Here is a 12,901-nt window from a genome sequence, read left to right on the forward strand (position 1 = left end):
ATTGTTTTACAATGAGGTGAATCTGGGGCTCTCTTGTGTGAATTAAATTTGTAAATTGAGGTTGAAATATGCTTGGTTGGTTCTGCAAAAAATTATTTATGCTAGAATAAAATTTAAGGTAGGGGATTCTTAAATGAGGACTTCATTGTGCCATTTGGCTTAATTTGTTTGTTTGAATGTGGCACAGTTAGTTATTGTAACTACAGTTGACTTTGGTTATATTTACTGATATCAGTATTTCCCTTGTATCAACCAGCCTAGTGTATTGGTAAAAAATAGTGGAGAACTGAGCATTTGAATTACAAGTGAGGACATGAGGAGGGGGAGGTCTTGAATCTCTTGTTTTGAAAGGCAAAGTATTTTTAATAAAGTAAGAATATTTTTGACCACAATTAGCATTCATCATAGTCAGATACTTGCTACATGTCATGGGAATATATTTGTTATGCCCGTATTGCTCCAGATATATCTCCACAATGTTGCTCTTTTCATTGCATAGGTTGAAATGATTTTTATTATTTGGTAGTATACTGTTTAAAGCAGGTTTTGGAAACAGATGAACACACCTAGATTTCTTAGCTTCTCCTTACGAAACACAACCTGACACCCGAAGATAAAATAAACCCTTTTACTATTCCACTTACTTCCTACCCCGTTTCATTCCATAACACCCAACTTCCTTCCCCTCTTCATTCCACCCAACTTTTGTATCCTCTTCCTCCTCCAACCTTAACTGCCTAATGTCCTCCTCTCTTATCACAGTCTATTGATTGAAGTGATTAAGTAAGTTGATTTGGAACCAAAGGAAAGACTAGTGTATTGTTATAATTATAATGGACTGGGGAAATGATCATATGACTCATTTAGAATCTTGGGCATACTTTTATAAAGATAGTGTTTATCAGCCCGGGAATATGTTTTAGCAATGGTACGAAGAAATCACCTTTAAATGTATATCTTTATTTAAAGTTAAACTTTATGCTTGGAGGGTAACTGTTTTTCTGGAAGGATTTTGGTAATGTGATAAAATTTGCATGGTCTCTTTTATTGGTTACGACGGTATTGTAAATAAAGAAAAGTACAGTAGAACTCATGAAGGCTTCATGGAATACAAATCATTGTGGATATGATTAATTGATTATGATTGAAACAATGTAATTATTGACAATAACAGTTTTTATTCTGATTTCCTTGAATTTTATGCTTTGTGAATAAATGAGGTCCAAATTTCATGTAGGTTCAATTTCATATGGAAATATACATTTAGTTTTTGAAGTTGAGATACATATAACTAAAATCACATGTTTTTTAGTTAATAACTATCCTCTAAACATGAGGGAAGCTATGGTATCTGTTTTGCTATTAAATACTCAAATGTTTGGGTGACATTTTTTTTAATAGTTCTCACGACTGACTCCTACTATTTCACTGATGGTCAATAATTTTTGATTGCCCTTGTCTTGAATCTGTTTAGTGATTTATGATTCCTAGCATTGTACAGGATGTTGATTGACTATGGTGTATGGGGACTTGTAATCATCAACACAAGTTTTGTCATTGTTAATCTAGAAAAGTTGCTCTTAAGTGTTACTGTGGCATGTAACCTGATTACAATGAGCCACTTTAACTTCTCTCAGGTTTCAGAAATGATTTTATTGAGTTTGAAATATAAGTCATGGTCAAAATAACAGACTTCCTTCTTCTTCTGCCAAACACAAGTTAAAATCAAATAGCAAAGAAATTCTGACAATTCCATTAGTCATTCTATCTCAGTTCCCCTGGATAATGAAACCCACAGACTTCTATGTGAGAAAATTTCCAATGTGATATGGTGTTCTTGTTTTAGAAAAAAATCATATTTTCAGAATTTTCTGGCCAATACTTTTTGGGTTCTAAGAAAAAACTTTTAAGGCCTAAAATTTGCCTCATCAATCATTTTAACACCAGGCAAGTTATATACAGTATTTCCTCACCAAAAATGTTTCTGAGCCAGTTGGTCATTCTCTGCTGATTTTCCTCTGATCAATCACAAAAATATAGTGGTTTGTCCTGTATGCCCCTATGAAATTGACCTGAGAAATGATCATTTACTTTTTAATACAGTCATAGTTAAAAATACACAAATTGTGGCTTTCACTAAAGTTGAGCTTTTTATGCCTTGTACAAATTGCATTCAGTGATTGACCTGAATCCCTTGCAGGTTATTCTCAATACCAAAGCAAAATCCTAGCTGATTTTTACTTCAGGGCTTGTCTGAAAAAATTACAAAATCCTGGTTTTTTTTTAGGTCTCATTTTATCATTTCTATCATCACTTGTTAAGGTTGTCCGCAGGAAATAATTGCTAGCAATGTGCTCTTTAAGAGCACTAGGCTGCTAAATTTTCAATCCCATTTCTTTCATGGGCATGTTCAAAGGAAAAAATTGAGCATTTTGCCTGAACATTTGGGTAATATCACACATTCAGAATTTTTGTAACCTTATTTTTATGTTAAACTCATAAGAGAATAATAGGAATTATTTTCATGAATTTATTTTGATAACTAATCATTATACAACTATGTGGGGCATGATGTAATTGGTATTGCCAGGTATTGCAATTAGCGTTCTCTCATTCACAGGCTACTTTGAACAGCTACGCTGGCTTATAGAGCAGAGAACCCCGCCACTCATGGGAGTTTCACCTCGCCCACCTACTCATCTGGCTGCATGTCTTGTCGATCTCCTTGCAAGACCTCTACTTCTTCTTTCTTCCTTAAAAGAGCCTGATCATATCCAGTAAGATTGCCATAATCATGATATTTTTACCTAGATCATAAAACTGAAACATAAGTTTTTGCAATGATTGTTACAGATTTCAAAATAAATTAATTTTTGTTCTCTATCATTAGCAAGTTTTCACCTTCTTTTTTTCTGGCAAAATGCCATGGGCCATTATTTAACTCAAGTAATTGGCTAACTAAGTGTGGTAAATGCATGTAAATATATCATAATAGGAAATCAACATTAATGTTGTAACTTGGAATATATACTGGGAAGAAAGGTTACACTTATTGCTTCTAGCTTAATAAGAAGTCCCCTATCCATTAAATCACTTTCTTATCAGTTCCACGAGAAGCATATAATAGAAAGAGCCATCTGTATTCGACTTGATGTCTTTTTGGATTCCATTTTGGTTTCTTTTCTACAATTTATGATAGTCATTTGCATAATTAATAGTGGTCTATGTTTTAGGATTTTACAGTAACATTGAAAGATTATAGAAGTGAATGTTGTTGATCTGTCTGTGTCCAGATTATTTTATCATATTCTTATTAGATAAGGGTAATATTAGATATTTCCCAGTCTGAAGTAGTGAACCATAAATTGCCCGGGGAGATTTATCTACTGTATATTTTGAGCACTTGTGAAGAAATGTTTTTTGGGCTTTGGAAATTTATCTTTAAACTTTAACCGAGTAATAAAAAAATGTATAATTTTCTAAGTACCACTGTCAATATTTAATGATTTAACCAAAATTGGACTCCTAGAGTATGCTCTACTATTATTGTAGTCATAATATTTTTAAAATGATTTTTGTTTATAATTCATGTTTATTTGCATGAATTAATTGAGAATTACCATTATGAAAGCCATAGCAATATTTTAATAAGTAATATTTAGTTTTCAATGCATTTATTTGCATGAACTCATTGAGGATTGTGAAATCATGTAAAGAGAAGGAGATTCAGTTGCCTTATCATATTTGTATATGTTACCATATTTTTCTTGGAATCCAAATGCAAATTGGGATTTACTTGAGAACACACATCTTTGTGTTTATAAACTCACCTGGAAAGTTTTTCATTATTCATGTCTTATATTATTTAACTATATGTCATGAAAACCTTAAACTTTTTATTAAAATCCCTGATTGGAACATGCGAAAGTATTTGCAAAACAAGGTATGTTGTCATTGGAACTACCTACTATGGGAAAGTTACTCTACATCAGGTCTGATGATGATGACGTCCAGCTTGGAAACCTAGGTCGTGTTCAAAATAAAAAGTATGTGGAATAATAAAATTACTTCTTTCATTTCAATATGTTATGTAAATTCTATAAAGTTATGCCAGAGACAGCAAATCCTGTTTAGGGATGTTACTGTTCATATAGCATTTGATTAGTAAATTTTTATCGTACTAAGAGCAACATTCTTTTAATTTGCAGGTATTCTGTTCTACGTTTATTTGCTCGACACATTCTGAGTCCCCTTCCCTCTGAAGCCATTCGACTGTTTGTTCTTCCATATCTGTCCTCATTGTCTACATTCCCTTTTGTGACTCTCCTGGAGGCACTACAGCCCAACCCATACCCTGCAGATGATGGGAGTGGCCTGATTGATCTGGATGATGAAGATTCTGAGGATGACTCCTATCAGGTTAATGGTAAAGGCTCGGGCCCAAGGCTGAACCTTTACAGGCGTCATTGCTTCTCATTTGTTCGAGATGAATATTCCCAGAAGAGAGTGCATGTACCTCACACCACATGGCTTTTGCATTCATTGCTTACTCTTGAAGGAAGACAGTATGGTAAGTTGATCATTGTAAAAATTACACACTTAATAGGCAGTGTTTTGGTGTGCAGTAAGTCTATTAAAACACTATGACCTAGCCTAATGGAAAGTGAAGTGAGTTTCAAATTATATGGGTTGTAAGTTAAAATACATTGAAAAATCATAATCGACTGTGATGATAAATTAAGTGATTTAAATTGTAGACATTGGTGTAAGTGGGGTTCTGGAAGTAGAGTATCTACAGTAGATTCCATGGACTCCCATTAAATGCCATGATATCCAGCCTGGAAAGCATCACCCTAAAGTAAATATAGTGCCTAAAATACCCAAAGGATGGTCATCATTCAGTAGAAGTCCAAATTAGGAGTGTTGTTCGTTATTGTTTTAACCCATGCCATGGGTGAAATATTTGGGGCCAGTAGTGTTAAAGTTGACATATTTTGTGAGATATTAGGGAACCTTTGAAGTATATGTGTTTTTAATGTTATAATATAGGATTTCTGTCTTCTGGATAAGTAGTCCATCTTCCAGAAAGCCAGCACAGCTTGAATGGACCAAAAATTTCATCTTTGTGATGATGAAAATTTAAAAAAAATTCTAAGTGGGAACCCATATCCACTAGGGATATGAGTTTGTACATCTGAGGTTGCCATAATCATGTGGGTCTGTTTGTATCCAATTGATACACTTGATCTAAGGCAGGGGTCCCCAAAGTGGTCGGTATAGACCCTTAGTCGATATAACTTTGAGAAGGGTCAATTAAGAGTAGATGAAAAAAAGCTCAATAAAAGTCACTTATATAATTCAAGATGTGATCAAAAAAAAGACAGGACGGATTTTATAATTTGTTTATTTTGACAGATATAGCTTAATCAAACTTGTTGCCTCAAAGTACATGCTTTGGCTGACGACCCACCTTTGCCAACTTTTCTTCCAGCTCTCGAGCCCTGCCTGGTAAGCTACCTTAGGGATCCTCTTTAGGTCCGCCATACTATTAGTTTTAATATCTGCAATAGAGTCGAATCGGCACTTTTGCAAGGTTGATTTTGACTTTGGAAATCTGATTGAGCCGCATCTGGAGAGTAGGATGGCTGCGGGAAGCTCCGGTTCTGGCAAAAAACTCTGTAAAATCAGTGTACCCACGGGAAAAATTTTGATGCGATGCATGTCATGCCCAAAATGTCTGTCAAAATTGTCTGACAGGATCCAAAACTAATGTTCACTCCCTCGGCTATCTCCCTAACAGTTAAACTGTGATTTGCCCTCACCAAATCGTTTGCCAGTTTGACATGGTTGGCATCTGTCGAAGTGGAAGGCCACCCCATTCACAAATCTTCATCTGTCGAGGTTCAGCCCGATTTAAGACAACTGTACCCCTCAAAACACAGGCTTTGATTCTTAGCTTCATTAACAAAGACTTGCTGAATCATTCCAAATGTCTCCATAGCACTTTTGGCAAGTTGGAAACAAAATTACAATACGGAACGAAACACCTCTCATTTTAGTCATTAGATTTGTCACTAGATGGAACACTTGTCTCTCGTTTCGATCCATTGAACGATTTGCTCAGAATAAAATCAGTCTTCTTTTGATCACACCTTGTAAATAGCTAATATGAGTGCTCTGTGTCTTACATTTTGTTATGCCATCTTTCAGCTTATGATTGTTTAACTAATGAGTACATTTTTATTAATATTTTTAATTAAAGTCAGATAAAGCATAATAGACTCCCTAAGTTACATTATAAAATACCACAAAAATAGTATTCTTCAAATTTCATCTGAAATGAATCTTTTTCCAACTTTTCATTCAATATTTATCTCAAATCACATACGTTTTATTTTTGCTCATTTAATTATAATTGCATGATAGTAAAGTGGGGGGGACCCATAAAGCATAAAGAAAATATTAAATGGGTTGATGTTCCAAGAAGTTAGGGGACCCCCAGTCTATAATCTGGTGGTCATATGTATTTGTAAACTTGTATGTGAACTTTGTTTTTTTCCCTTTGTCTTCGATTCCTCATCTGTTCCAGGCTTAAACAGGGATGCCATGGGAGGTGCCACGTTGAACTATCTCAGGATACTGGCTTGCCTGACGACATGGATTAGCAAAGGGTGTAGAAGAAGAAGTCAAATGAGAGAGAGTGCATCATCTGGTCAGCCACATTCCAATTCCCCCCTTTACTCTGGTTCAACCGAGGAGGATGATGAAGAGGATGGTGAAAGTGAGGATGAGGAGGACCCTTCTAGGGCCTCTAAAGTGGCAAGAGAGGAGAGGCAGGTTAGTACAACAGTGGTCATTCTCATTCCTTAACATGTCGTTAAGTCAAAAATTATCTTGAAAAATACTTCCTTCGGCCACCAATTAATTAGACATTGGTATGTTGGAGGAATTAAGTCATATTATACATATTTACCCAGACTTGTTTAGTGACCTATTTATTTAAACATTCAGGGAGGTCAAATGTGTACAAATTTCAAAGTATGATCCAGAATAAAGCATCTCATAAGGTCAACCCTGCTGATGTCCATTGTTATTATTATTGTTGACTTTTTGTCAGTTTTTCAGTCTTATGCACACAATTTTCCTTGTGTTGTATCTATGTGCCATTTTCACTTACCAATTGAACATCCTAGATTGTTTTGTTTTCCTGAAATTTGCAAATAAAACAAAAAACTTGTAAAAACTTAGTTGGAGTATAATGTGTGTAAGGATCCTGTATTTGAGTTGGAAAGATATTCTTCTTCTTTCAACAAGCACAGTAAATTAAGTTTTAAAATTTCAGTGAGCAAAATTATATTCTTGAATATTTAGTCAAGAAAAATGTAGCTGAGAAACTGAGAAATTTTTGGTCATTGATAGTTAAATGTAGTTTGCTACTATGAAAATCTTTTTGCCTGAACTTTTTTGGAGTAAAACTTGACATAAAAGTAATGGAATTCACTAGTTAGCTCGTGCCTATCTCTGGAGATAACAGCTTCGAATCCTGGTTTGGATAAATTTCTATTTTGAAAAATAGAATGAAATAATTCTCATTAGCATGAAAAGTCTCAATATTAAGTAAGCTTCTTCCAATGCCACTACTCTCAATGATGAAATTCTTGGTTTTTTAAAATATGTGGGTCATTCAATAACTCCTTAGAAAATCCAAGAAATATCTTTTGCAGTATCAGAAAAAGTTTACTTTTATTAAGCTTACCCTGCTGTTAAAGTTTCAGCTATGGCCATATCATGGTTTCAATGTCATAGTTGATTGAAGCAACAAACTTTTGTTAATTCTAAAAAAGGGAAAGAATGAGTTTTGTGCAGTGAATGAAGACTTCCAATTAAAAGGCATAAAACCGAAAGAGGTGAAAGCTGTCAAAGAGTTGACAAGTTATTAAGTTGGATGAAGTTCATGGTAAACTTGCTCCTGTGTGACTGTTTACAATTGTGTTAATGAGTTTAAATGTGGTCATACATCCACAAGTGATGAACATTTTTTGGGACCCCCAGCAGAAGTGACTTCCTCCAAAACGATTGTCTAAATCCTTATTATGATTTTGAGTGATCAACTAATCAAAGTTCACGAAAGATTTGAGGCCACAGCCATATTGTAAGAGGCGTTGTTTACAATTTTGCCCAAAACTGTGGGTGTGAAATAAACCTTGGTAAGGTGGGTGCCATATTTGCTCTCATTGGAGATGGAAATGGAGATGAAAATCTGATGGAGCAAAATCAGGAGAATAAAGCAGTGTAGCAAAAGTTTGTATCTAAGTTAATTTATTTTTGTCATGGCAATAACACATGTGTGAGCGTGCATTGTCTGGATATAAGATGACTTTCTTCCTTGTCAAACCTAGTCTTTTTTGTGTATCTTTTGCTGTAGTTGGTCCTGGAGATTGGTGCAGTATTTTCCAGTGGAAATATTAGCAGAAACCCTTTTGCATCCCAAAAAACTGAAGCCATTGCCTCTCTGGCCAACCGTATTACCATTGCATTCTTTGGTGGTGGTGAATCAACATGTTTCCCCTGCCTTGACTGCTGTGTTGTCTCTGGGATATAGTAGTGGACCCAAGCTACATGCGTGTTTACAAACCGTCTCAGAAAATCATGTTGGTTGCTCTTAAAACATTTTTCGGAAATTCCCATTCTGATACGTTTGTGATCTTGCATCAAGAGTCATGACACCAATCCAGCTGATAATTTTCTCGTATCCAATTCCACTGTTAAAATGTGATATGCCCATTCAGATGACATCCATTCAGCTTCAGTGATTTATCAAACTTTCAGTCAGCGATCCTCCATTACCATTTAATGGAGTTTTGCAATATTCTGGGTTAGTGGCACACTTTGGCCGACTATTACAAGGATCAGCATCAAAACTGTCCCGAACAAACTTAAATTTATTTGTCCTCTTGGCAACAGTTGAATATGAAGGAGCAGAGTCCACCAGAGTGTTCAGAAAGTCAGCTTGAATTTCCTTTGTTTTCATACCTTTCTTTACAAAGTATTTTATCCCTGCTCGAATCTCAATTTTTTCCATCTTCACAAATCACTAGACGGGAGCAACAACAGACAGGTGTCTGCACCACAGATCTTCTCCCTGAGTACTGATGAGCGTTATATGTTTCCTCGTAAAGGATTACCTATTATTATGCGGGGAAACTCATTGCGCTAGTGCTTTCATCTGGTGGTGATTCTGAGAACCTTTCAGACTACCCTCGTATGCCTTATCTTTCCTACTACTTGCTGCACATTGGGGTTCATAGCCTCTAGAAAAATCTTCTCTAATGTTCTACACAGGGTTATATTCCAGCGGTTATAGTTCTGGGTTACTGACCCAAGTGCCCAGATCTATGCTGCCTCCAGGCACCCTTAGCATCTTCATCACAAGGCCCATGAAAATATCTTTTTTCTGCCTTTACCCTCATGAAATTTCTGGCATGAATTTTGAATTTTTCCATCTTAGTTTTTTGTGCTACTGATTTCTTTGCCCCAAAGCATTGGCTGTACTGAGATGATTTTTTTCATTCATACAGGCAATAGAAGAATGTATAGTTATGCTGAATGATCCTGGACGTGTAAATAATCTTCTTGCTGCAGTGGAGCATAGTAAAGATCCTGGAGTATTAAATGCTCTTTGTCGGCTATGCCATAACCTGTTACTTTCAAGACATTTAGCTGTTCATCAATTCAGGTGCTCTCTTAATTATGTTTGTTTACTGTAGCTGGTAACTTAATGCTTTGATTTACCAGTAATTTTTATTGAATATGTGTAGGTAAAATGATGTTTTCCCTAACAAACAAAAATATTAATTTTCCAAATTGTATATTATGAAGATATGAAATATATGGAGAGAGCCAATCATATAGACTTCGTTTTAGTTGGCATTTATTTTGTGTACACTGTCAGTAAAATCCATTCTTAAGTTGGTGAGTTGATTCATGCTGGCAGACCTGTTGGAATAGCAATCACGTTGGGTGTTTTTATGTGACACTGCAGTGTAAAACGATTCAAAGACAAGTGAATTGCCTTCTTTGAATGAATGGCTCAGAGTGATTTGGTTAGAATCAAACAGTTGCATTGTTGTTAGTGGAACAGAATTATTAATTTATGTAGATGTGAGTGATTAATGTATATTAAATAAACCATGTAGTGAAGCCTGAAGTAGTTGTATTCATTCACCTTCAGATTGTTTATTTTTTCTTTCACATTCACAGACTCCTGTACATGTTAGCCTTTAAGCCATCCTTTCTACGTAGCCTGTGGTCTGCAATCCTGAATGCATCACAAGTTTCGCCCCTGTTTGGGCCTACATCTGAATCAGTATCCCATAAGAGTTCATCATCATCATTCAACTCCTTTCAACCCTCAAACTCTCGCCTCAACCTTCTACGTCTGATCTCAAGGGGCGTGGAAACATCTCCTGAGGAGACAGGACGCATCGTGCCATTATTGGCTGTTTTCTCTACACTCTTCACCCTGTTGATTGTTACTCTTCATGATGGTGAATTCTATGGAGATGACAGCCTTCCAGGTCAGTTTACTCAAATACTTTACATTACTAGTTTACTTTAACATTGCTAGATTTGAATTTACGTTGTTAATGTGTATACTAGTTGGATGAACATGTCAAGATTTTGACATTTACCTTTGTAAATGAATTGTGCAACCAAATCTTTGGGTCTTAATTATTATTAGCTTTAGCAGAATGAAATCAAAATATACTAATGATTTTGAAGGTTAAAATGGTCAAAATATTTTGCCTCCATCTGCTTCAATGGCTTAAGCCAAAGCACACCGGTGAAAGAAAGTGGTTTCTCCAGCATACTTAAATTTTACCATCCGATGTATAAATGTATGCACTCAGTATGAAATATGTTAACTTTTTGCTATTTTTCAAATATTCATAATATTAAAAACAATATTGAAGGTATTAGTTTATTTTTTTTATGTAATATTGTTTAGTAGTACTTTTTAGATGATTGTTTCCTTGGGAAAACTTTTCTCCTGACTTATTCATAAGTTATTACTTATTTAAGTAAAATTTATTTGTCAATCACTTCTCTCTCCTCTTTAACCAGTTTCGATAAACTCCCTGACTTCACCAAAAACATTGTCTCATTGTTAGCTATTTTAGCTGTTTATACTGGACCAGAATTGTTGTCAACTGTGAAATCCACTATTTATACTGTTTATTCAAACTTAGTGCATTTCTTTAGATTTTTAGGCCTGATATTTATTGCTGCCATTTAACTTGAGCAGTTTAATTGAGTATAATTCTATAGAACTGTGATTTTACTATACTGTTTTATATGAATTATATCAATATTAGGAAGTCGATTAAGTTAGGTTTTGGGTGCTCACACATGGAACACTACTACATTAATTAGTCCCACCTTAGACAACACTACCTGAAACCTGACCCTGCAATAGACTCTTCTTTGATTCCTCATACTTCTTTCCTCCCTTCACTCCATCCAATGTGTTATTCCTTTTTTCTCCCTTCCTCATTTGCCTATTCTACCTGCTACCACAGTCTTCAGTATTCCATCCTAAATGAAAATGTTCTTTGTCCATCTTTCCAGCCTTTTTTGAATTTCTCTCAACAAACCTCCCCCTCCCCCGCAATGCACAGTGCTTCTTGATTTGTTTTCCTTCTCATTTATTCTACCTGTTTCATACTTCTTTGCTCTCACATTTCTAAAGCCTTCAATCCTATAACTGCCGTCTTGCTTCCATGACTAAGTTCCTGCGCAATACAATATCAAGCTTCATATCAAAGTTTTCACTAATATTTTTTTAGTATCCTTACTCCATGTAATAATGTATTATTTATTATTGTAGTGTAGGTATTGTTACTTATGAATTCTTTATTATAGATTCCAATAGGCAAACATACAGGTTTCTTGTTTTAAAGTGATACCAAACAAGGCATTGGAGAGCCTACATGAATTGAAAAGTATTCTGCTTCCCACACTCAAAAAACACATACATAATTTCTTGTATGAATTAATTACTTTCAAATAATAAAACAATTTTTCATCTAATGGGTATTGAAAATTTCATGTGAATATTCCAGTTACTTGTGTGTTCATTAATAAACAAGGTGATCATAGTTAATTTTCTCTCAAAAAGCCCATTTAAAATATTTTCTCAAATGCATTGTAATTATGTTGTAATGTAGAGAATCTTGCATTTATGTTATTATTCCATTGATTTGTGCTGATATTTATTATTTTGTGTTATAGGTGGATCATCTACATCTCAAACTTCGATTACACAAGAGCAGTCAGCCTTGTCAGGGAATTCTCAATTGGCCCAAGCTTCTCAACAACCTCAGCAAAAAATAATACAAACATCATCTTCTCTTAATGCTTCCATTTCTTCACAGGTTATGCCCTTTTCGCTCCCCGAGTTGGCTTCCCTCAGCCTCTCACTGAAGGTAAGAATGAACAGTATGCCAGGGAGGCCATCCAGCCTTGAATCCTTAGAAATGGGAAAGAAAACCTTGGAAAAATCCTGAAAACCTGGAAGTGTCTAGAATTAATGCTATTTTACAAGAAAATAATTTTCAGCAAAATAAAAAATGATTAATTAAATATGAATAACTAATTTAGTAATTGTTTTAACAAATCTTTGTGTATTGCGTGTTCTACAAGAAGTTCTAGAATTGTGCCTCACATTTGGGTATGAGGGTGAACCCACAAATGAGTCCTAACTTGAAAGAAGTAGAAAAACATCTATTTTCTATGCATATTTTGTGTTCAGCTAATGAAATCTCTTCAATTAACTCTACTTAATGTCATTTCTCTGATTAACTATGTTAAACCAACTTATTTTTCAATGGTAAATGTCACT

General features: G+C 34.9%; 1 protein-coding gene across 4 annotated transcripts in view; it reads left to right on the forward strand.

The window, feature by feature from the left end:
* LOC139691422 (ubiquitin-protein ligase E3C) overlaps positions 1-12,901 on the forward strand; it is a 40,192-nt gene that overhangs the window by 4,849 nt on the left and 22,442 nt on the right. For all 4 annotated transcript variants that reach the window (XR_011701594.1, XR_011701593.1, XR_011701595.1 and 1 more), the window contains exons 5-10: positions 2,621-2,777; positions 4,209-4,570; positions 6,590-6,837; positions 9,579-9,736; positions 10,261-10,577; positions 12,292-12,485. Coding sequence is in view for 1 of the 4 variants with exons in the window: in XM_071589232.1 (XP_071445333.1) it covers positions 2,621-2,777; positions 4,209-4,570; positions 6,590-6,837; positions 9,579-9,736; positions 10,261-10,577; positions 12,292-12,485 (1,436 nt within the window). In the remaining 3 variants the exon portion in view is untranslated. The remainder of the gene's footprint in view (positions 1-2,620; positions 2,778-4,208; positions 4,571-6,589; positions 6,838-9,578; positions 9,737-10,260; positions 10,578-12,291; positions 12,486-12,901) is intronic.

The sequence above is a fragment of the Hetaerina americana genome, unplaced genomic scaffold, assembly GCF_022747635.1.
Source record: "Hetaerina americana unplaced genomic scaffold, ioHetAmer1.1.p SCAF_35, whole genome shotgun sequence".
Classification (NCBI taxonomy): Eukaryota; Metazoa; Arthropoda; class Insecta; order Odonata; family Calopterygidae; genus Hetaerina; species Hetaerina americana.